Consider the following 26,253-nt stretch of genomic DNA (forward strand, 5'->3'; position numbering starts at 1 on the left):
CCATATGCACAAAACTGGATTTCAAAAAACAGACACATGTGGTTTAAGAACAGAAAGGACCTTTAAAATGCTTTTACTAGGTGTAATGATATTGAGAAACAGGCTTCCAGTGGACACCACACTGCACGTCTCTCTGGAAACACGGCGCGTTTTGCCAATATCAGAGTTGCGTAACTGTTGTTTTGACTTTGCCTTTTCCTTGGGCAGCTCTCTGCAAGCACCAGCGAGAGCCATGAGCCCAGCGGGATCCCTGTGGGCCCTGCCTGCCCTGGCCGCCTTGGCTGCTACCCGCTGAGGCACGCGCGCCCGGGACGGGCGGTCAGCGCCCAGTAACACCATCTAGGTGCCTGGATCCTTCACTCCACAACCGGCCAGGAGTAACCGCCTGTGCCAGGGCTGTGCCCTGCTTGAAGGAGGAACCTGAAGGAAACCCAAAACTCCGCAGCCCAATAATATATATCATCATCATCATATACCATAACATATATATATTTTAGCTGAACTCGTGGTTCTTCCAGCCAAGCCTTCCCGCTAGGAAGGACCAGCCGCGCCACTCCCGTCCCGCCGCTCCTTCTAAAGAGCTTCAAGCGAAGCGCCGCCGGGCGCCGCGCGAGCAGCGAAGCGGCCGTTGGGGCAACGACCGTTAGGGGTGGGGCAGGGGCCCCCCTCGAGCCGCGCCCCCGCCAACGGCCGCCACGAGCGTCGCCCCGGCGGGCCCCCCCCCCCCGGCTTCACCGCGCGGGTCCCTGCCGCGCTGCCGGCCGCGCCGCGGCTGCCGGGGCCGCGCTTACCTGGGAGCGCCTGCCCCGCCGCCGCTGCTCTGGGGCTGGAGCGCCGCGCGGCTGCTGCGCGCCCCTTGGCTGCGGCCGAGGCGCCGCCGCCGCTCCAAGTTTCCATAAAAGTCGCGGCGCGCGGCCGGCGCCCGCATTCCAGGCGAGCCCCGCGCCGCCCGCAGCTGTCCCGCCTCAGCCGCGCCGGCCCCGGCCCCGGCCCCTCGCCGAGCGGGGGACGCTGCCCTCCGGAGCCCCCCCCACCCCGCGGGCAGCCGGCTCGGCCAAGTGGCTCCTCTTGGGCCGACAAGCCGCTATAAATAACGGGCTGGGGGTGGTCTCAGCCAGCGCATTCCCGGCCGCGCCGCCGCCACGGCTGCTGCAGGAGGGCAGCGGGCGGAGGACGCCGCGCACGGAGCCGCGGCCGAATCGGCCCGGGCGGCGGCAGCGCCCGCCGTTCAGCGCCGCAGCCCCCCGCGGACCCTCGGGACGCACCTACCGCGCGCGGAGCCGCCGCGAGCCGCTGCCCCGAGCGCCCTGGCGAGGCCGGAGCATCCGCGAGCGCTGGCGCGTGCCGGGCCCGCCCGGAGCTTTTATAGCTGCCCCGGTCCAGGCGCGGGTCGCGTTTTAGCACATGGACACAGGGAGCAATCAACTAATAATAGTAATGTGACAGCTAGCTGAGGGGCAGGAATCCGGCTGGGGCACAGCTAGCTCCTGTGGAGCGCCTTTAGTTTAAAGCAGCGTGGTTCTCTGAAAACTTTAAAAAACAGTCAGAAACAGGAGTTTTTTACTGAATATACTTTTTTTTTGCCTCCTCTCCCCTCCTTGAAGATGGCATTTCCTTACATTTTTAGTTGCAAGGACCTTCCTCCAGTGCAGGAAAACTTATTTTTTTCTGTCTCACCTGAAACACTGGAGACTGGCTTTAAGCTGATAAATAAATAATTAGGACAATAATCCCATTAAGCACTGGATTTTTAAGGCTTAACAAAAGACACCAAAACTGGAAAGCATGAGTGATTGCTTATAAAGTAGAGAACAAGAACTTTCTCCCAATGTCACACTCAGGTAGCTGTACTTGTGTTTCTGAAGCAAAGACACAGATTTACGGTGGTGCTTTCAACTCCACCTAAAGCAGTTCTGGGAGGATGATCACCTACAACCGAGTAATAAATCTGGACAGAACAGATCACAGGCACATTGCTCTTGCATAGCAGTGAAGAGCATACATATTCCTTTTTTAACTTATGTTCTGCATTTCATTATTTATATTACCCCGTAACAGCAAAGTCCTATTCCAGGCCTGGAGCTCACCATAGTGGAATGGCTTGCAAAGGAACAGACCTCTCTGCTCCCAAAAACATAAGGAAGAGACAAGAGCTTGGCATAAACAGCTGAGTGCAATCAAGCCATTCCCATCAGCACAACCAACAGGGATCTCACCAGCTGCCACCCACTGCCTTGGTCACCCACGTGAGTCTGCCTTGTCTGCATCATGGTGCAAGCCACATCGTCCTCCCCACATCATGACCCTGTGCATTTATTAGGTGCCCGAGTCACCTTTTGACTTCATGACCATATACATCACTACTTGGCTTTGGTTGAGTGGGTGGCCCATGTGTTGAAAGATCAGCAATGATGTGAAGCACTTATCAATTCAGATTATCTTACCAGTTTAAAAAAGTTTCCATTTTACTGCAGTTCGATATCTCTATTGTAAATCACACAGTTTGTCCTGTCAGTTATTCTAGGCTGAAATAGAATGAAATGAATGTCAGTGCAAAAGCTGTAAAAGTTGTTGCTTCCCCCTCCTTCATTAAAAGAAATGCCTTACACAACTGAGAATAAATTAACTACTTTCTCTCCATATTAATTTCACTGAATTATTTAATATACACAACTGCGGTTCATTTAGGCAATAGAAAGTCCACCAATATGCTTACTCTAGCACTGGATTTGACATGTTTAGTTTGATAGAAATCAAAGACTACAAAAGTGAAGTATAATAGTAATTGAGAACACATTAAAAGTAATATTATTACAACTAAATTACAAATTATATAAATATTTAATTCTTGTTTAAAGCTTGCACCACAATGCTTCTGATCTTAGATGTACAGTTATAGCAGAAAAGGATGGCTTTTAAGTTTAGCTTGCTCTTATTAGCATGGAAAGTGACACTCAAAACTATTTATTTCAAAAGTCACAAGCCAAATTTTTACTTTGATTACAAAATATGCTATAATAAGAATACAGTTACATCACACCATCATTGGCTTGGTGCAAATTGGGCATTCCCATTCTCAAAGACAGTAGATTCAGAATGACTATTCAGCTCAGCCTTTGGTTATCAATATTCTTTACATATCCTCTGCATTAAAAGGAATCAACTGTCTCCCACTTAAACTTACACCTCTGCTTCTGAGTTAGGTTGGACAGAATATTACAGTTCATGAACGCTCTTCAGGAAAAGGTCCAGAAAGATCCAGAATTATTCAGGAGCCTACCCACACATTCTCACATTCTCTTTCCTCCTCAAATGTTTTGGAAATTCACATAACTAAAAGCAAAAGTCTGAATGAAACACACTGATGACATAGCAAAGCATTCTGCTTGGGAATTACATGAATCTGATCTTTGCCATGATTCTATGGGCTTTTGACAGTCATGACCTGAAGAAATGCATTTCACTTTTGAAAGAAAACCAAACTATTATATGGTAGAATTTCCAAATAATTTAAGAGTTATAATTTATAAGATTTCTAATCTCATACGGTAACACCATCAAATAATGTTGGGGTTGCACTGTCTTCAAGCAGTTTATATGAGTATCGTTGAAATACTGCCTACTACAATTACGAGAATCATGAAAACATTCAAATATACCTTTGCTTCTGTAAAAGCAAACAAAACTGTTTTTCCATGATGAATATTCAGTAATTTTCTCAGTATTGTTTTACAAACTAGACAAATCACAGTTTTCATTTGACACTTTACATCCTCTCAGGTAGTACCTTTGCTGCAGAATATGCTCTTTACTCTGCTACTTTTATTTCAAGAAGCTTCTATTTATTTTCAAATCTAATGAAATACCTTATTGTTCCCTACAATTTCATTCACAGACTTGCAAAAAGCTGCTGAAACGTGTATATTTGAGCTGTAAGATTAAGCAGATAAGCTACATGAGAAGGGTGAAAAAAATCTTCACATTCTGGTATTGAAGAGACATCACCAAGACAAAAAATATAGCTTAATGCCCATTTCAGCAGCCTGAATAGTACCAATAGGTCAACAGCGGCATTTAGAATTTCTATTTTATTATATATAGAAGTATACTTTTTTATAAACCACAGTCAATTGGCATTTCACACAAGTCATATGACACATTTTCATAGTTTTTACATTTATCAAATGAACAAGATAAAAGGCGTTGAAACAGCGACTTCAATAAAGTCTGTTGAATTACACAGGCCCTCCTTTCAAGAACCATTCTGGGTTGTTTGCAACACTAAGTTGAAATGCAACCTATTTAACTTTGTTTCCACATGCCAGATCTGTAACAAAATGCTTCTGAAGTAGCTCAGTATTTATCATCACTTTGTATTACTTCTTTACCACAGCACAGATTTCTGTGTGCCGCCTCTGTGCAGCAAAGCATACACAGATGTAGTTCAGAAGCTAATAGCTAACTAGGAAGCATCATTTCAGTTTATGAGAATTCAATAATATATGTTTATATATAGAGATCATTCTTATTTATTATCTCTAGCACAAGAAGGAAAAAAAAACTTTGCTGCAAGTCCCAGATTCCTCATTACTGTACTGTGCCCCTATCTAAAGCTAAGGGTTCCATATCCTTAGCCAATTTTGCACATGCATGTAGATAGGCATATAGGTAGATGCAGATTGTGCCAATTACTTAAATTTCCTCTTGAACTGACAACTGATTTCCTACAAGGAAGTGAGACTAAAATGCTTTTAAATATAACCCAATGTTCATGATTAACAGATGTCATCATACAGCCTTATTGAAGGATGCAGTTTTAAATGCTACATCTGAACCAAGAATGGTATTATGCACAGCCACCACATAAAGTCTTAAGAGTTTTAGAAAAAGTTTTAAAATTAAGTGGTGAAACCATATATTTAAAATGTATAAAACAGTGGCCTCAAAGGAACATTTTCATGATTATTAGGCATCTTTAAACAAAAAGTTAAAAAAAAACAAAAAAGGCATAATGAAAGTCATTACCGCCCAAATGATGCCTCTATTTACTCCATAACTCTTAACCTGCAATACAAAATGACAGCTCACACCCACACAAATGTAATTTCAGGGCGGCGGCAACATGTTGAATTTTGTGAGTGTAATTACTTCATTGCACATGGGTCACATAAATCAGAGACTGCATATGCCCCAGCTGAAACACCTTCTAGATCTAAACACATAATGACTTTGAGACACTGTAATGCGCAGCTGTAGTACAATACTTTAAAGGAAACAACTCCATCAGCTTCAATCACAAATTACCTGTGGCAAAAGTACAGTATTTCATAAATAAACTTTACCCCAATATTACAGAAAAAAGCTTTGGGATACATTAAATATAAATACAGTGACAGCTGAGCTGCAAATTTAATTTAGATATATACAACACTATGCTCACCAGTTCTTTTCCTAGATGCATTTCTAACTTCCCTGAGTTCCCTTCCATATACAGCCACATGGTACATTTTCAGATGTTAGCTCAGTAAGAGCAGCGAAGAGCTTTGAGGTTATGGAAAGAAAGGTGGGAAGGAGTGAGTCAGGGTGCACTCTGTTGCATTTGCCAGGTATTTTAAGCTTACTGCACTTTCGCTTCGAGGAGGCCACTGGTCATGACATGGCCATGAGCACTGACACAAGCGCTGACGTGTCTCAGGGAATCTGCCCCCAGGTAGGCAGCCAGCAGCTCCGTGCGCCGCATCAGTAACCGCATAAGATCCTCCGCCAGGCTCTCCATGCTCGAGTATCGCACCTTTTCAAAGTCAAAAATGTCTTTCATGAAGAAAAGCACTTGATCCTGTTGGAAAAAAACATTATGTGTAAAGGATAGAAATAGCATTGCGTAGTATAACATCGCATTTTATTGTGGTTCTTGTAAATGCAAGTTTTCTTTTTTCTTTATTTCTTTACCCCCCCACAATTCCATTTATGTCTTTTGGTGCTTAGATAGAAATCCACCGAAAGTAGAATATACAAAACAGTTCTAGGCCTAAAAATCTAACAAATAAAAACAGTTCAATAGGAAAATAAATATTTTCATGATTTCTTACTGTTAATTTTAAGAAAATGTAAATATTATCTTACTAATAAAACCCTCACTTTGTTTAATCTGAAAGATTTTGTTTTGTTTTACTAAGATAAGTGGGAAATAAAAAAAAAAAAAGAGAGAAAAAAAATAAAAGGAAAAAGAAAAGAGGTGCAAACCTTGAAGAAGCAGCATAGATCATACAGGGAGTTTCTAGGGCCTAGAAAGCCCCATGCCAAAACAGGGCTGATATGTTCGCATATAGCATAGAAATGTGCAAAAAATCCATCAGGCACCTAGCAGTGTAAAAAATGGAGAGAGAAAAAAAGTTATACAGTAAGTCTGCTACAAGGCTCTATTATAGGGAATTGAGTCTTTAGGAAAGCCTAAAGAAAAGACCTTTACTTTGGGCTGTTGTAACCTAAGCTCTTAAATTATATGGAAAAAAAAAAAAAAACCTACATCATCATCATTCAGGTCTGAGGCAGAGTCGAGGGAGACTCCTCGGCAGGAGCTCCGGCTGCTGCTGAGGAAGGGGTAGGTCAGGCAGGCAAAGGAACTTCCCCCTGGCTGTGGAGGCGATGCAGGGACACAGGCCTGAGAATCCTGCTCTAAGCAGGTGAGATACAAAATTACAGACCTTGGCCTCTCCCCACTGCTGCCTGGACCTTAGCTGGCTTGAGAATCTTATAGAATCTTTTCTTTTTTCCCCCCCTGAGAAGTAGATACTAAGGCCTCACGAGCTAAATTTCTCCAACTGGCTCTCGTTTAACAAACGTGCACAGAATTAATGGTTGATCTGTAATTTATTTTTCCAAATTACAAGGCAGAACTTCAAATTCTTCAGACTGACTGGTAAGTTTGGTCCAAACAATTTGCAAAGCAACTTACCTTCATTTGCTGCCTTTTCTGCTTCAATACTGACCAACAACTTGAGGCCACAGCCTAAATTTAAACAATAACAATAAAAAAAATCTTAAAAGCACTGAAGTTCAGAATATAGAATACTATATCTCTGTATTTTGAGGATTTATATTTTCGTATTTCAATCTTGCAATATCAGCTGACACAAACCACTAAGTTACTATTTAGTACATTTGTTATTTGAAGTCTGTCTTCCCAACATTTTTCAATTCAAATGTAATTTTGTCCCCTTAGCTGCTTTTTACAGTTGAACAATTGACGTTTACTAAGCTTAACAGAACCAGTCTATTACATATCAAAATGTGTGCTGAGACACCAGTAGCTATTTTAGATATTAAATAGCATGTGAATACATTCAAATTCATTTTTTCATTTCAACAAAAACATTCTTTCAATAGCTTTGGATTCAGCTAAGTAGTTTTGTCCTAATATGGACCTGTGAAATACTGATATCAAAACTATGCTTTCCCTCTCATAGCTTGTAACAGAGTTCTGACCTAATCTGATGTTCTTTCAGTACTGGAAGATAATTTACTAGTCCCAAAACACAATTTTATTGCATTAAAAATATAATAATATGTTTTTTTTCCTTGTAGAAGGAATATTTAAATTGAAAGATAAAATTAAAGGAAAAATGGAGGTTTACAGATAGAAGTGGATGAAATGACAATACTTCTGTAACAGAGGGATGAATTCTATTTGATAAATAAACATGCAGAAACACACACAAAAAAAATGAAGTCATATGGACATCTAAATCTCTGTATTGCATTCATTTACCTGCTACTTTTTGTCTCTTACTGTTAAAACTCTAGCATATGAACATCAGTGGTATTAATATCTCTGGTGTGGCTATCAGAAACTTCCCTTGTAAAACTCTATCTTCTGTTTTTGCAGAACAAGCCAAAATGTTTTCTCCAACATAATCTTCCTGAATGTTTTGGGCCTGACAGGTTTACAATTATAATACAGTTCATTCACTTTTTCTGAGGAGCATTTCAGGTGCGTATTCAGTTATATTGGAAGCTGAATTAGACTTTACACAGAGGGAGAATGTGCTTTTTCTTTGCTTCAAACTTAATGCTGTTACTAGGAAGATATAGTCTTTATGCTGCAATTGTTGCCAATGATACTTAAATGGCTAGAAAGGATGAAATTATTCTCCTCATTACAGTATTCTTTGAGAATGTAAAGCCCAGAGCATCAAAAGAATGGTTTCAGCCAGTCAGAAGTTTTGTACCAACATGCTCACACCAATGCTACATCACTCACACCCTCTACCTACTGCAATGTGCAACGGAATAACAAATATGACAATTACACATCAAAACTTACCGTTTCTTTGAAGGAGGAATTTAGCCAGCGGTTGTTTACTACATTCTGTATAGATATTGGTGGATTTTCTAAATCTTCAAAGGAATCCATTAATATGAAGTCCAAAACAACATCATAAAAATTCAAGTCTTTCACCTATATTAAATCAGAACATGATCTAAGTGACTTGGCTTCTCTTGCAGGCCTGGAAATCAGCACGTGTCAGTATTCAGCTCTGCAATAACATCCAGATTTGTCATGGTTGTTTTTCTTAATGAAGTATTAAAGATATTTCGTCAGAAGTTGAAAAAGTTGAAAAAATTTGAAAAATATCGAATGTTTTCTTATACCAAACTGAATGGTGGGTGTCATTTCTCTGACTCAACAATGTAAACAACAGAGTTGCCTTTCCCACAATTCTGAACTATAAAAGTCTATTTTAAGAGGCAAGATTTGCATAATTAAATAAAGGGTAAAAGCACATTTCAGAAAGTCACACTCACCCCTCTAGCAGCAAGTTCCATTTCAGTATTATCCCAGTGATCTGTTTGTTCCAAAAAGTATATCATTTCATCAAAGACATCTTCAAATTTCTTTGGATTCTGAGAAGTAAAAGCAGGAAGTATCAAGTTAAAATGTTTATTTACAGCAAAAAGTGACTTCTAGTATAAAGGCCATTAAGCAGTAAAACGTTAGTTTCAAAAAAGAGCTTTACCTTTCGTGCTCTCACAATTAAAGCGGACAAAATTTTCCTTCCGCTTTCAGCAAGAAATATTCTGTTAGCTGTTTCTGAAAGAATTACCTAGAAAAAAATGCAGAAAGTACAGACATTAATTAATATGCCATAAGCTATGAGACCTTAGTTATTTCAGTCAAATACAATGTATATGTTTTATTTATAAAATATTAGTACAGTGACAAAATTTCCAATCAGCCTTTTAAATAAAAATTTCAAAGCTGATCAGAAAAGTCCTTTGCAAGTATGTCCCACTGTAGAATTACAAAAACAAAAGCAACAAGAAAACATTTAATTACATGATACATTGCAAAAATGCTTGCACATACTGCATTGACAGTTTCATTGCCATGTAGATTAGGCTTAACGAGACACAAAACTCTGCCTTTACCTGAAAAGCTTGTCGAATACAATGAAGCTTAGCAAGAAAGTCACTGTCTCCTAGACATTCCAACATTTCAGTCCTATATGAAACAGAAGTTTATCAATCATTAAAAAGAGAAGCACAGAAAATATACACAGTCTAATTCTTTTCTTAGGGTGACGAAATTTTTTTTTCCTCCCCCTTAGAAATTCAGGTAAACATCAAGCAATACCTTAACACTCTGGAATAAATTTTGCCTTCTTCTGCCAAGTGCATAGCTTCTTCGTACAGTGGGCAATGGCAAAGGGAATCTAGACCATAGGAATTACGAATCTCTCTGTGCTCTGTAAGCTGAAACACACACACACACACACACACATATATATATATATATTTAAATCTTGGTTAAAGAGCTGGCTAAAATATTTTTTTAAAAAGATAAAACATAATATACATGTGTGAATGCTTATATAATCTATATATACTGCGTAATATATTTTATATCAGCAACACCTTTACTTACACACAGTATATAAGTAGCATACACGGAATATATACAATACTATATTTATATATACAAAATTATTTATAAGACTAAAAAATTTCCTCAGCCTCAAACTGAATTAATATTTTGATTAAAAAAGTAAACTTTGTTTGATAATACGACTACAGTTTGTGTTCTATCAACATGTGAGAACAGAGCATGAGCTGTATATATAGTGAATGAATGAATGATGAAACTGACTGATGGAGAGGGCAGGAAAAATATTCAATTGGGTAAACTGCAATGGAAGTCAGGAAGGAAGAGGCAGAGACCTTTACTTGGCACACTCACTGCTGTTCTCATGCCAAGGATGACAGCTATTTTGATCACACTGTAGCTGGGATAGCAAGAATATGAAAAGGAAACTCTCCTTTATGATGAAACTCTCATAAACCCAAGCTGGTAGCAGACTGTTTCAAATGGCAAAGAAAACAATTATTTATCACACTAAGCAGTATCAACAACTTTTAATTAAGGCAGACAGGCTTACCAACACTTCGGCAGAGCTTGTGAGAAACTGCCTGTGTTTAGGAATGGAAGCCTGGCCGGGCCTGGGGAGGGACCTGCCTGTCCAAATCATCCTGACGGGGATGCAGTCACCTGTGTATTGCAGGTCTCCAGACTGGTGCAGCTCTCTATGAGGAATCAAGTGCCTGACTCTCAGCAGCCTCTCGACCGCCAGCCACAGCCAGGAGGAAGCGCTGACATCCTCTACTGCTATCCCGCTGAGCTCAGGCGGTGCCATCCAGCCTCTGCCAGCTGTCCTACTTTTGTACATTCCCCTTCTTGAAAGCCATCTTCCTATGCTGTGTTTTTGTATAACACAACACAACAATCATGTCGTCTCCTAAGGCATTTCCCTATCGACTTCCATTGAAGCACTAATATCTTGTTTCAGTTTTCCCTGCATCTTTCCTCAGGGCACCAAACTGAACTTGACTGTCTATCAGTACTGAAACAGGGAAGTAACTTCTAGTCTCTAAAACGAGAGCCACATAAAAACATATAATTCTGCTCTTTGGGACAGGATGCAATATAGAAGAAATACTAATAACTGCCAATATAGGGTGTAGTACCGTGTGACTACAAAAATGCTACTATTTTGTAATTTTTCTGAATGTAAAATTAATAATGATTCCAGCAGGGCAAATACACACAGTAGCATATGCATATATATACATAAACACCATATTATAAAATAAAGTTTTGAAAACCTTTCTACCATCAGACATAGTTCAGGACAGCTACTGCAACCAGGGAGAACAGGATAAATGCAAACTGTCCACTGGATGAGCAAATCTAAAGCTAGAAACCCCTTGTTCCCCTTAACCTGGAACATTCCATCGCTTTGCAAGTGCAGGAAGAACAAAAGGGAAGTATTAGATAAGTGAGAAGCTACATGCCATTACCTTGCTCAGAATACAAAGTTTAATACATTGATTCTAACCCAGTTACTACTAAAGTGATCACTTATCTGTCAAGAACTGAAATACATTCAGAAGCAGTAATTATTTCATGCTACTGCTATAGTTGTTTGCAGAGCTAATTTAAAGCACTTCCACCCCTTCAAGAATGGGCAAAATTTTACATGAAGGTGACACTATATTCATAAAAGAAGATAACTGCATAACAGCTTAGTTTTAGCTACTGTGTGCAGTGATGCCCCAGTATGTTGCTACTACATTGCTAACTGGTCCTGTATTTCAGCTCACGTTGGATCCAGCGGTTTGTTGGTGATCCAACTTCAACACATTTGTTACTCTCTTGATCTCTGGGACTCCCGTTCAGCAGCTGACAGGCAGTCTATCAGGATGCTACTATTAAATCGAAGAGAGGCAACCAGAGAGCTTGTTCTATCAGCCAGGGTTAGAGGCGCTCCAAAAAAAGAGTATCTCCAGATTTTTTTTTTTGTTGTTTTCTTCAAGGAGAAACCTGACAGAAGTTGCTTTGAGGTATCAAAATACAGAGACTATTTTCAGAATATAGAGAGACAAGATCTAAAGCCAATTTAGGCTCAATTCTAACTCTTTAGCAAGCACAAATAATTTACTATTTCAGGATAGGATAATTTTTCTCAAAAAGTGTGGCAACATAAGTTGCAAAATCACTGACAAAATTTAATCAAAAAGGTATACAAGATCTAAAGGAGTCGAAGCAAGCCTGAATTGTGGCCTTGTTCCAATTCTGTGCTAGAGATTAATGCTAAGCATGCCATCACAACTCAATGTAAATTACTAAATCAAGGCAATTGTGTCATGGAAAAACAAACCCTATAAAAGCAATTCAAAAGATCCCTGCAAAATGTGTATATGCAAGTCTGTCTTTTCTAGAGCTGTTAGTAGCTCACTTATAGTGCTACACAACTGTGATAGCTAACATAGAAGGTACTGCCTGAGACCAAAGGTCTTCCTTGTGTTTGGAGAATACTATTCAAGATCACTTCACCTCCTGAGAGACTATACCATGAGATATTCCTCATTCAAGTAGGTATGTGGCTGTATATGAATTATTCTGAATATTCCAAGGAAGCCATTGCAGGTTGCAGCTATGAGGCAATGCTGTTACCCAGCATTCGTTATGTATCCTTTGTAGTTCTGTTCAAGATGAGGAAGAACAGGTAGATGACATTTATTATGGTGTGAATGCAACTTACTTAAATAGGTAGTTGTGAATTGCAAATAACACACCCTCTGCCCCCAAAAACAGACCCAAAGCCAACTCCAAAAAAACAGAACATTCTTCAGATATGCCTATATTATGCAAAGAGAATGGAAGGGGGCCAGGGAATATAAAAATGTGAGAGAAACTTATACAGCCTCATTATTTTTTCTTCTCTCTTCTTCTTTTCTCTTCTTTTCTTTTTCTTCTCATGAAATTCTGGTGATATTTTTCATAAGCAGCTTATTTAAGATGAGTTGGGAAATATGCTGCCAGTGGACAGGAAAATGGCAAACTGTCTCATTCCAATTGCATTACTTGAACTACTGGGAAGCTGATTACGGATATGAGAGGGAAGCTGGGTTTTTTTTTTTTTTTTTGTAAGAAAATAAGTTTTACTTCTTAAAATAAGCAAGGAACTAGGATTTCCCTCTTCACTCTTCAGATAGAACCTACAATGATCAGAGAAGAAATTAAATTGCAAGTCTTACCTCAGCTGTGGAAACAAAGGAGTCTGTTGATGCAATGCTCAATGTATCTCGAAGGCAGAAATCATCCGTGTTATCCTTTACAGTGATGTCTGTATTCTTATCTTTAAGATAATAAGAATAAGCTGATAAAGGGGAGATATTGATATTCTAAAAACTTAATGTCTTTTTTTCTTTAAACAAGTTTAACATTTGTGTAACAAGATTGTATTTTTCATATAAAACTGATGAAAACATGCATGAAAATTAATCAAACTTAACAATTTAATGCTGTACTTTTGGAATAATCAAGATATCTTCTGTAATTCTGACATTCAATTATATACCATTATACTTCAGTTTGCTCTGACAATAGCTTGAATTTGATTTCATTTTCTATTTTCATGCCGTTTTCATTTAACAGCTTTCCAGCAATGCAAGGACAGTTTTAAATTCTTCACTACATCCTCTTTTTCCAAAAATCTTTCCAATTGAAATTACACATCCAGAAGTAGTTCCTCTAGAACTGTAATTCTTAAAACCTTCAAAAGAATTGATATTCTATCCTTAAAGTCATTTGCAATACAATTTCCATCCATTTTCCGTATTGCTAGCATATAGTTTTGCTTTCACCATGCAGAAACACTTTCACAGAAGGATTAAATTCATAAGTCAGTAAGCCAGACTTTGGCTTGATGTGACCCATACTACATTCTCAGCGGATCACAGGCATTTATTTTGGGTTACTTTACCTTGAGACATTACACATGTGTTGCTAAAAGTCTCTGTTTTATTTCCAACAGTCAACAGCAACCAGCTACCTAATGTCATCCAGACCTGTTGCTAAGGCAATACTTCGTAAAAAACACTATTACATAGCAAAGAGGCCACATGCCAATATATCAGAATGGTTTACTCATCAATTGAAATGCTACAACCCACATAACTATTCTTTCAGTGGCTGTTATGGACTTGGAATGACAGTTCCAAAATTATGCATAATGATAAATATCTATCTTTGAACATATTCACAGAGAGGAAAAAGTTGTTACAAGTTTGGACAGAGATTTTTCTCGATGCTGCTACACAGCATAGTTGACCTAGACTGAATCCAAGTTTTTATCGTGGTTTCATCAACATGCAGAGAAAGTCTCTGGTCTCTTCAGAAATTCAGTTTATTTTTTCTTTCAAACTCAAAAGCAAGAAAAAATGTATTGTAACATACAAGTTGGTTGAGAAACATATCATATCCTATGCACTGAGAATCATATCATCCTATGTACGGATCCAAAGGGCTACAACAGAAAAACAAACTGTGATTTGTAAAGCAAGTGCTTGAAGAGCAGATTAGTAACATGATGTTTCCTTCTTATTTCAAGCTCATAATTACTTGCATTAATACCTCTCTAATGCTATATTCAATGCTTTCCTAATACGATTTTGTCTCATAAGCATTTACTGAAACAGAAATACTGTAAAAGGTAGGGGAGAACAGGGAAGCACAGTCTCGTCTCAGATTTTTTTCACTGAACCTCTCATTTAGTTAAGTCCACAATAAATCTGCAATTAAAACAATAGCTTCTACCCCTCACAAACAGAGAAACTCTCCAGTTCATGGTCCAAGTGCACCCCAAAGCAATATCGTTTTCCTGATCCTACCAGGTCTGTAGGCAACAGGCAGCACTTGCTGTATAAGAAGTGATACAAATTACAAGCAACAGTAACATACGGGCCATACTGCTAAGGATCTTAGGGGCAGTTTTAGTGGAGATGTTAAGATACACAGAGGGCAGCTGCTAAGTAGTCTCAACATATTGTCTTTTTCCCAATTCAAAAACATCTCCTCTGCCTGCAGAGGGAAGCCCCAATTCTACCTAAAAGTAAAGTCTAAAACTCTCTGGATATTGTCTAATGATTATTGAGCAATTTTACTGGAATTTTACTTTATACAGTCACCAGGAGTTTCATGCACTTCATGTTGGGGAAAAAAAAAAACAAAACACAAAACCCTCTTTTTCTAGTAATGCTTGCAAGAGTCATTAGTAATGTCAACTAACAATACGCTACTATGTAAGTGAATGATTAAATTCCTGATAAAAGGTTGTTTTTGCCAGATGATTTTTTAAAGATTACTGAATATGTAGTTAACTTCAAAATGATTCATTACATGTACCTATTGAGAAATGAGAGCAGGGAAAAAAAAAAAAAAAAAAAAAAAAAAAGGATAAACACAAAACCCACAGACCCCTGTTTTGTTGTTCTAGATTAGAATGTAGAGTAGAGGGGGAAGCTCTTTTTTTTTTTTTTTTTTTTTTTTAAGTATGGGCCTAAAAGCTCCACCTAGCCAAGATATTTTAACATGCATGTTGAATTTGAAATACCTATGTTTTCACTCAAAGAAAAAAAAAATTCTCATTTACTACACGAAAAGGCACAAAATAAGAAATTTGTTCCAAAAAGGGCTGGTAGTGCTGAGTAAAATACTAATATCTTTGGCAAGTGATATGTCCAATACAAATCAGTTTACTAAAAAAATAAATAAAGGCGCCTTGTGAGCTATTTCTGGCTTTACAGTTACCACCAACTCCCAATATCCTAAAATATCCTTAGTCAAGCAGGTGCTTATCAATACTCATGCTGTGCGAGGAACACACTATTATGAAAATGTTAGGGTAAAAATTAAGTTACAGCTGGAGGACATACCACACGAGTACCGGGAGAACATTATTAGCCACGAGAACATGAGAAAAGAGAGAGCAGCACAAGGAGAATCCGGGAATGAACAGCTGCGAGGAGAACCCGCCCACCAGAGGCTGCATCTGCTGGCAAAGACATCCCAAGTTCTTATGTACTCTAACACTTGAGAGAAAGAAATACTAGTGAGCATGTGAGCTTCAAATATACTTTGCTTATTTGAGCAGCCAGGGCTTTATTTAGGGTTCATTTGTCTTTGTAAAGAGGCTGAAGTGGAGTTTCTGAAGCAATTTCCATATAGACTCTAAATTGTAATACCTTAAAATGTATAGGTGGGTCTAAAGGTAGATTAAGGGTATCCGAAAATGTTAAGAATATGCAGTGTGGCTTAAACACATGAAATTCATCATGGCTTTGTAAGATTCTGCAAACAGCTATTGCAGCATGGCACTTCTGTTTTAAACAGTACTGATCTACAACCTTTGTCTTTGCTCAGGTAGGTTCCTGCAGTAAGACAGACCAAAAAGTAAACGCTCTGAGCTCTCCAAGGAGAATTTCAGCTTAGATACGAAATTGCACACCAACTACTGCTTTTAAGTTCTTAAACCCCTGCATCAGTGGAACATCAGTGCAGCTACAGCATGAGCAGGAAGGTGGGAGGAGACAGGAAAAGCACTTCTACCGAGTTAGCTTCAGCCATTGCTTTCACAGACACTGAGGAGGAGGAAGCCTTGCAGGAGAAGCCGTTTACAAACGGCCAGCTACTGTGTTTTGTGCTGGTCAAACCTCCTAGGCATCTTGTTTCATTCCTAGACAAAGGAATTAAATTAATCAAGTTCAGAGAATTCACACAGGAATTATTATGTATTTAATTCCAACTAATGTGTCACTGTCTTCCAAGTAGTTACAAACAGCCCAGTGGTTTGTCACCACTGTTGTTGAAGCATCCAAGAGCAGGCTCCAGCTTTATCTACATTTAAAAATAGTCATAACTCAGAAAGTGTTGAGTGAATATTCATTAAAAAGTCATCAGTCCTACCATATTACATGCATCAAGTCTCCAGGGTGCACCTAGAAAGCAGTGAATATTACTTAACATCACATTCACAAGCAGAAATCAACCTCTATCTTCAGACAGCCCTTCCAACAAAGCAACAGGTTACAACAGGCAGGCCAGGCACAGAGCAGGGGCACCAAGCAGATGATTCTTCATTTAACAGCTACTGTTGAGTGACACATTTATCTTCACCGGTAAAAGCACCTAGGTCCAAGAAAGGGCTTATATCTAGAGGCATCTCATTTTATTGTTTTTAACCAAACTTAAGTATAAAAATATATTTTAGATTGGGGCCTATTGAAATTACCTAACCAAATCTTGTATTCTATCAGCATAACAGCATGTATCACAAGTAAAACGTTTGTCACTGGTCTTTCCAAGACCACTGTGATGCAAACCAAAGCACAAAGTACAATTGCAGGATTTATTAAAAATAAAATAGCAACAATAATAAAAAAATCCACACACAGCACTCTTGTGCTGTTCAGTCACTCCATAGTATTGATTTGCAATATTTACCATCTGGAAAGAGATGCAGCTTGCTCAACATCAGTGAGCGTTCCTCTGTTGTGAACACACAACTTCTGCTCACCACACAAGAGAGCAAAGCAGGGGCTTAGTGGAAAGGACCAACGGGGGAAACTGGAATACGGGACAGCAGGGAGCACTGAGATTCGCGCTCCCACCTTCCTCCTGACACTCACAGGACCTCCTACATTCTCACCCACCGCAGACCCCTTCTCAGGTGAGTTTCAGCCAGGCTAGGCGCCTCGCCTCGCCTCCCCTCCCCTCCAGGCTGCGTCCCTCCTCAGGGACGCCTCAGCACTCTCCATGCACAGAATGACTGTCTGCTGCTGTGCAAACCCAAGAACAAATTCTGCCTCCTCAGTAAAAGCTGACGCAAATGACCTTTCATGCTCCACTTTCCAAACATAGCGACAGTATTTCAAGGTCCACATAGAAAAACCTGTTTCTCAAGACACTGGATACTCATCCAATTACCCTTACACAAAATATAACTTTATGTTGATTCACTTCCAGCTCCATACTGAGGTAACCTCACCAATTTCTGTTGGTTTGCCAAGAGGCCTCGTTAGAGGCAGCCTTCGCACATGGCTGGAGGACAGTGGGTCACTATTGCACTGCTTCACAGGGGCCTGTTTTTATACCTTTGATATGGTCTTTAACCCAAAAGGAGTCCAGTTCATAATTTTGTACACAGTATATACGCAGTTTTATGTACTATGTGCATAAGTAATCATTGTAGTCTAAGTAAACATCAATTTAAGAATTTAAATATATCTTTCTTATAATCCATCGAAGTTACTTTAGAAACTGCATCATGATAATTGAGAGTATTAGGAAATATGATATAATCCTTGCATTTTGGAATGGTTATAAATTGTATGATTCTTTCAAGATTTAAATCCAATAAACATATGCTCCATATATCTAATAATTGAACAGTTATTTTTTCTTTTTTTTTAAACAGAGACAAGAAATTACAAAAAGGTGCTTAATCATAAAAAAACATGCCCTGTTGCAAACTGTGCCTGAATTACTGCAGCATGGTTTAACGTAAAACCAAAATCTCAAAATAAAAATATCTGACCAGAAGGAACTCTGCAATTCAAATCAAGGAAGCTGCAATACATATATAGACTTGTGCTAGATTGCCAAATTTGAATTTTAAGAAGATAAAGACACATCTAATGTGTCTTTTACAAACTGAACTAACATATAAAAAAGTGCTGAAAGTGCTAACATATAAAAAGTGCTGAGGAACCAGCTGAGTAAAGAGGGTCTTTCTTCTAATATACTAAAACTTTGAATGGCTCCAGGTAAAGCTAATACAAAAAAATAGGAAATTACTTCCACTGCTACTTATATTTTACATTTTCAAGGTCTCTTAATACTTAACCACAAGATTCATCTTTTGACCTGAAATGCCTATAACAGTAGTGACAATGTTGATAACTCACCAAAGCAAAATGCTAGAACTTAACCTCTCTGGCACAGGGGCAGCCACGCTTAATAATGAGGTCTTGATTCATGAATAAGTCTCCTAGGAAAATGATAATGAATAAAAAAAAAAATCATTTGGCTTATCTTATTTGCAGACCTATAATTGACAACTAAATCTACATACATAACCTACTTGTAGGTTATAACCTATAATGCAGGCATAACCTGCACACATGTAGCACACACATTAAAATTAATGCATGTACATGTTCACTTCCCTGCCCCACTGCTCTGACTCTGCTGGACGTGGACATGTGATCCTGAAACAAATCCTGCTTAAACCGTGCAGGCAGCGTTAGCTTTCTCTCCATCACACAGGTTTTCTTTGAAAATGTAAAGCTAATTATTCATATGTGCAATTCATAAGCTCTGAAATTTATACTGAGTAACAGGGTTTTTTGGGGGACAACTTTTGTTTATCCTGAAGCTAAAGATCAGTAGATCTTATCCGATTTTAAGGTCGAAATGCTTATCCCTCAAAGGGGAATTTGATTTCTGTTCACCCTTCTATTTTCAAGTGTAATAAAGAAGGTAAGTCAGCTTCTGTACTCACATTTGATTTAAGAAGGAAGATAGGACAATCAAGTTTGCACAGCTTTCTAATCTGGACAGATTCTGTTTAGACCAATGTGCAGACAAAATTCTCACTTTCTCTTCTTCATAGGAGTACTCCATTCTCCTGTAATTTAGCAAACATCACATCTATTTTGGCCACAGTAAAGTCTAGTTTGAATTCCAGTGATGCTTATTTTAAAACCTAGGCTGTCCACTGGGGATTTATAGCACAGTGCTGTGAGGACTGCCAGATGCCTTAGTCATCAGATTTGAACGTCACTGCCTTTTCTTAGTTTTTCACATTCTGAAAACAAGTACAACATACTGTTGCACCTTGTGAAGAAACGGACTCAGTCTGGGGTGCAGAGTGAGACAACTTTATTTCCAAACCGACTTCTTTTTATACTTTCTTAACACAAGTGTTGCAAAGCTCACAACCAATCAGCATCTGGCCACCTGCGCGGTTGTCTGGCTTTGTTTCTTTTCTTCTGGCAAGACACGTCGCACACGGGGCAGGGGGAGGTGTTCCTCAGTCCTCGTCTTTCTCGGCTCTGTCCCCCATCTGCTGCAAAGACTGACACCCTTGTGGTTAACTATCTGCTAACAAGGTACTATTGTCTTTGAACAAGCCTCCACATCTCACCCTTCTTTATTTGTTTTTGTTTGAACAGCCATGACTTAATTAAATGATCTATCCTTAAACACATAACAAGAAACAAAGCAGGCACACTAACAATAAACGAAATATGCCAAACATCAACAGGCTGTCCTACTAGACAGGTTACAAACGGATTTACTGGACTAGATAGTATAACATGTCCTGTCAAATTTGATTGGCCAGAATTACCCATATGTAGGTTTTAGCTTGGGACAGCATCCACTGCTGTGTGGATGATGTCACGGTGGTGTGGATGATGGTGATGACTGTGTTAAAAAAGGCTTAATCCATCGAGCAGGTACCCATCTTGGCCCTGAGCCTGTAGAAACACAAGCATATCCTCTACCCCAGGTTATTAAAGAAAAAGGCCCTTCCCACTGATTTGTCTGTGGGTTTTTGATGATAACCTGGGCTTTATCCTGAACTTTGTGTTGTCTCTGTGAATCAAAATGTTGGTATATAGGGGGGCCCTCTTCTGTCCAGCGATTTAAAAAATTCAACACATAGCAAGCTTTCGCTATGCGTTCCTGTGGGGATAAGCCTACACTCCCCCTTTTTTGTTTTTGTAACATATTTTTAAGGGTGCCATGTGTGCGCTCGATAATAGCTTGGCCTGTGGGTGAATGGGGGATACCTGTGATGTGTTGGATTCCCCATTGTTGAAAGAATATTTGTGTTTTTTGCGCTATATAGGCTGGACCATTGTCAGTTTTTATAGTTTTTGGCACTCCCAATATTGCAAAGGCCATAATAAAGTGTCGACATACGTCCTTGGCCTTCTCACCTGTATGTACAGAAGCATAGATACAGGATGAGAAGGTATCAACAGAAACATGTACATATTTAAATCTGCCAAATTCAGGGATATGCGTTACATCTGATTGCCAAATTTCAAGCACAGAAAGACCGCGAGGGTTTACACCGATGGATGGTACTGGTAAAATGCGCTGGCAGTCTGGGCATGACTGTATGATTTGTCTAGCTTGTTCCTGAGTCAACTGGAACGACCTCCGTAACGCTTTTGCATTTTGGTGATAAAAGTCATGCGACAAACGTGCTTGTGCAAAGCGATCTGGCAGAACTACAGCTCCTGCAAGGCTGTCTGCTTGAGCATTACCTTCGCTAATAGGTCCAGGCAGTGAGGTGTGCGAGCGTACATGTTGGATAAAGTACGGATAAATCCTTCTGTTTAATAGCCATCTAAGCTTCCAAAGAAGCGCAAAGAGGGTCTCGTTTGAAACCTCTTTTAAAAACGAATGTGCTAACAAAAGGTTGTCTTTGTTTACCACTCTCCGGAACGGCCTTAAGGGCGCGGAGAGCAAGTGCCTTAACTTGTTGCAAGCCCTCAGGGGGGATTTCTGCTTGTGCTGTTGTAGCACTGTGATCGCCCTCCCCCATTAGCACGTCCACAGTAACAGCCCGTAAAGGACCTTTTTTCGACAGCCGCTGGTTTTCCTCCCCCTGAGCTCGAGCAAGCTCTCTCATTTTCGATTCCCACATCGTGTATTGCATATCAGTCATAATGAGGCGAAACAAAGTTTTAAAATCATGGGGAGTAAAAACCGAAGAATCACAAAGAGATTGTATAAGGTGGGTGGTATATGGTGCGCCAAGGCCATGATCTGTCACCGTACGTCGCACGTCCTTAATAAGATTATACGACAAACCTTCCCAACGCGGATTCTGGTCTGGTGCACAGATAACGGGAAAGGCTTTCAGCATGCCCACATCCCCCGCCTGTTTTGCTCCTCGTTTTACTGAGGCCCATTTATCGTGAGGATCCGGGGGGTATAGGTCTGGCTCCTTTCCAGGGTCAATAGGACCCGGACCAAAAGGATCATCGTCCTGTTCATCAGGTGGCAGTACCGCAAAGGCTTTTGCAGCACGTTTTCTTTTCTGATTCTCATCAGGACACGATTGAGGTAAAGGAGGCGCGGAGGGGATGGCAGGGGCCCCGATCCCGTCATTTATGTTCGACTGCAACCCACTATGAGATTTCAATATTTCGAGTACAACTCGCCATTGTGGCAACAGGTTAGCAGCAGCCTTATCACCGCGCGTGGCACTATCCCACAGTCGGACCCCAATTTGGTCCCATCTTTCCAGATTAAAAACATTCTTACTATTCACCGAAGGATCGTCTTTAGAAGCCCATGCAAGAACCTTTTGCAGCTCTTCTTCACCTAATTTTTTTCTTTGCGGTTTCAAGTTTTTAGGAGAAGCTTCTAAATCGTCCTTTTGTTCCTTCATTAGGTATGAACCCATAGTTCCCAGCCGCTTACCTCTTTCCTTTCAAGAGGCTTTTAGTGTGCACACAAAGTAAGCTTCCTTTCAGCTTGATCCTTACGCTTCCTTTCAGCGTGATTCCCGGGAGTTCAGCTGGGCGGTGCAACCGGAGAGACAGCTAGTCTTCGTGCCCCACGTTGGGCGCCATTTGTTGCACCTTGTGAAGAAACGGACTCAGTCTGGGGTGCAGAGTGAGACAACTTTATTTCCAAACCGACTTCTTTTTATACTTTCTTAACACAAGTGTTGCAAAGCTCACAACCAATCAGCATCTGGCCACCTGCGCGGTTGTCTGGCTTTGTTTCTTTTCTTCTGGCAAGACACGTCGCACACGGGGCAGGGGGAGGTGTTCCTCAGTCCTCGTCTTTCTCGGCTCTGTCCCCCATCTGCTGCAAAGACTGACACCCTTGTGGTTAACTATCTGCTAACAAGGTACTATTGTCTTTGAACAAGCCTCCACAACATACCACTCTTTTTGCACAGACACTTTCTAGTGACAATAAAATGGCCTGCTCAGCCACAGTGTGACAGCACATTAACTCATTGTGATACACAGCAGTTTTAAAATACAATGTCCTGCTTACCGGAGAAGAGAATAAGCCTAATTAAGGCTTACGCATCCAGAATGAGCTTTTTAACACCAGCTCCCTATCCCAGACACCTACATAAGCAGGGTAGGTACTGAAATCTTCTCACCAGTTTTGAGAGGAGTCTCAAAGGTAAGTGAACTTCTTACCTCTTTGGCCTCTGTGCTAGCACACCTGTGTAAACCTACTGACACTTGCGAACACTTAAAGCAAGGCTGTGCATTAGTAATGGTACCCCTTGCTTCTTTTCAAAAAGTCACTGCCACCCTCCTCAGTTCTCACCATGCTGCTTTTAAGAAAAGGACAGTTAGTAGAGGTGCTCAGTGATGAAAAAGGGGCAAAACTAACTAGCAACTGTTGCTCAGCAACTGAAACCTGCTGCTTTAGAAAGTTCTACAAATGATTTTATATATACATATATTTAGAAAACAGACAAACAACCCACGAGTGTTCTAATGCTGATTATTTTGCTGGACAGTGAAAGGGTATGTGATCACCTAGCATATTCCCTTTGAAGTGAGATTTTAAGAAGAGATTGACAGCAAAGGTCTCCCTCAAACAGTATGTTATCCGTCAGGGATGTTCACATTTCAAAGCAAGACAGACTGATAGAGGATTTATACACATGTTGATTTTCTCTTCCATTACAAGAAAAATGTACCGTCTATCCATTGATAATCATTTTTAATAGTAATGTTACCATATTAAAGTTATTCCTAAAAAAAAATTACAATAATGTGCCCAAGAATCAGCTTATCTTTAAGACTGTGGTAAGAAAGGAAAGATTTATATCTTCCTATCTAAGGAACTAATAGACAGATAGAAAGACAGTATTGAAAAACTATTCAACTGCTGTCACTGAGTTAAGCAGCCACTGAGCTTAGATATGCAAACATGTATTTGATTTGGATTAATACTCAGAATATGTTTTCAGAGTGGAGATTCTAGTGTTACACTTGACACAAATTTACCAGATGTGAGGCAGCTTCTACAAGGACAGCACAGTACATCCAGCTTTCACCTGAATTTTGGTGTAGAACATTCTTACGGAATTCTGTACATCTCTAGTGAAACCATTCTGGAAGGTGACTGGCTTCTGCAAAATCATACGCTTTATGAATCTAAGTTAGCCAGACACTCGCTTAAATAGTGAAACTTAAAAAAAAAAAAAAAACACTTAAGTGCCCTACTGCTAGGGGCCGACATGCATTCCACTTGCAGTCTGCAGTAGGAAAGAATGAGACAGGAATCCCTGAATGAAGAGTTCTTCCTCCAGACCTTTAGTTTAATAATATTTTTTATCAAGCTTCAAATGAAAGCAAATTAGTAACAGTCGAGGTTGCTAAATATTTTAGCAGTAACATAATTATACCTTTATTTTACTACAGTTAGTGCAACTTGATCCTGGAAGATAATTTGATGTTGGTTTAAAAGTCAGCAGCTACTCAAACAGATGTAGTTAAAGAATACAGTAAGCAGAAGTAGTTGTAGTACATATTTAAAAACTATGGTAAATTAGAGTAAAATAAGCTAAGTTATAGTAATAAAATAAATCAAAGCTCTTATAATGCAGAATCTACGTAGTAAAATTTTTATACGTTTACCTTTAAATACTTGCAGGCTTATCTACATGTAGAACAGGGACAGCTTTAAATAGCAGCAGAAAGAATAAAGTCTGGTGTGATCAACATGTGCTCTGAATCAGATGCTCTGCGGTGCTATGATACAACCAGGCTTACTAGCTAAGGTAGGACATAGTGCACGGCCCAGATATCTCACTAAGAGCTAGCAAAATGACAGCAATTTGACAAAAGACAAGTTCCACTTGAACCTTAAGTCAGACCTATCAGAAATAAAACAATCCCTATTCCATAATTAATCTTTGGTAACAGTTTTAGAAACTGAGTGCCCAGATATGTGCATAGGAGAATAATGATACATTAATTTAGTTTTAGTCCCTCTATTGTTATTGATCACGGCATATTTTCCTATAACTTTCCGAAAGATAGATTTATTCCCACAAACAGGTTCAACTTTGAAGTATTTTGAGTCAAGACAAAAGTTTAAGAAGTTAAGTTGCCTTCCTTAGGCAAGGAAACTTTTATATCCAAGCTGCTTGTCCACTAAGAGTAAACAGTGGGGAGGGATGGGAGAAAGCTGCACGCTCGCTAAACACACACATCCTGCTGTAGCAATGGAGTCTGGACAAAGCTAAATAAGATGCCCAGTATCCAGCAGTTGCTGAGTAACGTCCAGTGCGGATTCACTACAATCCTCTACGACAGATTGATGGGTCAGAGCCTCGCAGATAAGTGGCAGCAGGGTTTAAACCCACCAGCTCTATGAGTTCAGAAAAACACTCAGTGTTTGCCCATTTGAAGAGAGACAATACTTACCTTACAAGCCTTGAAAACAAGCTGGCAAGTTTAGCTATTTTCATTGCAAGCTATTGAATAAATAAGGGAAATATAGCACACAGTTAAATTTGCATGATGTTGATTATATATAATTCTGTCAACATTTCATTTTGATATTATATTCAAAAGCAAAAAGATAAATTGTAGTTTGGGTTCTCATGATTAAGCTACCTGAGCTGAGAATCCTGAAATCTTTTTAAATTCTCAACGAACACTGTTTATATTCCCCCCACCAACTCTGTCTCTCCTTCACCAACTTTGTCCAAGAATGCTTCAGACAAGCTTCTCTCAAAATAGAGCTTAATGTAAGAATAAATTGTTTTAGTAGAAATTCTAGACCAGGAATTGGCTGTACAGGCCAAAGCATGTTCCTGATCCTCAGTTTACATAACCTCTCACTGCAATACTCCAGCCAGAAAAATAAACACTTATCCCACCCTTACAACTTGCCATCTGTCTGGTATGATTTTTCCTGCCTCTAGAACATTAATAATCAGAATGTGTATAAACACACAGAAGACATCCTTTTTTTGTAAGAAAAAGAATTTATCAACTATTACTTGTTAAAAGCATATCACTGGAATATATAAGAGAAATAAGAACAGCTTTTCCTTTAGGAAAGGCTGTTTCCACTTATTCCATATACCACTATTCAGAAGTGTTCAAAATTGACATTTAATCAAGCCCTGAGGGATGAGGAAAATGAGCACTTTCCTTACCTATACAAAAAAAGAAGTAAATATGTGTACTTTTGGAAAAAGGACAACATTTTTCCTTTTGAGAAACAACCAACTCTACTAGAGCCTTTGACTTCCAAAAAACTCTCCAGAACACGGAGTCTTGCTTGGTGCAGCTATCAGCAGCAAAATGGCAGGGCCAGTGAACAGGATATTAAAGGAGCAC

General features: G+C 39.6%; 1 protein-coding gene across 1 annotated transcript in view; it reads right to left on the bottom strand.

Moving 5' to 3' along the window:
* Positions 1-5,026: 5,026 nt before the first annotated feature.
* The window catches only part of MIGA1 (mitoguardin 1), a 33,694-nt gene continuing 12,467 nt past the window's right edge, over positions 5,027-26,253 (bottom strand). Inside the window, exons 8-16 of the mRNA XM_088526070.1 lie at positions 13,096-13,196; positions 9,635-9,753; positions 9,430-9,502; positions 9,018-9,104; positions 8,806-8,904; positions 8,324-8,458; positions 6,956-7,009; positions 6,244-6,360; positions 5,027-5,836 (exon numbers count right to left, since the gene is read on the bottom strand). Coding sequence (XP_088382196.1) covers positions 5,618-5,836; positions 6,244-6,360; positions 6,956-7,009; positions 8,324-8,458; positions 8,806-8,904; positions 9,018-9,104; positions 9,430-9,502; positions 9,635-9,753; positions 13,096-13,196 — 1,004 coding nt within the window. The 3' untranslated portion in view covers positions 5,027-5,617. The remainder of the gene's footprint in view (positions 5,837-6,243; positions 6,361-6,955; positions 7,010-8,323; positions 8,459-8,805; positions 8,905-9,017; positions 9,105-9,429; positions 9,503-9,634; positions 9,754-13,095; positions 13,197-26,253) is intronic.

This window comes from Tinamus guttatus, unplaced genomic scaffold (genome assembly GCF_059628265.1).
Source record: "Tinamus guttatus ecotype Peru unplaced genomic scaffold, ASM5962826v1 Tinamus_guttatus_pri_ptg000242l, whole genome shotgun sequence".
Taxonomy (NCBI): domain Eukaryota; kingdom Metazoa; phylum Chordata; class Aves; order Tinamiformes; family Tinamidae; genus Tinamus; species Tinamus guttatus.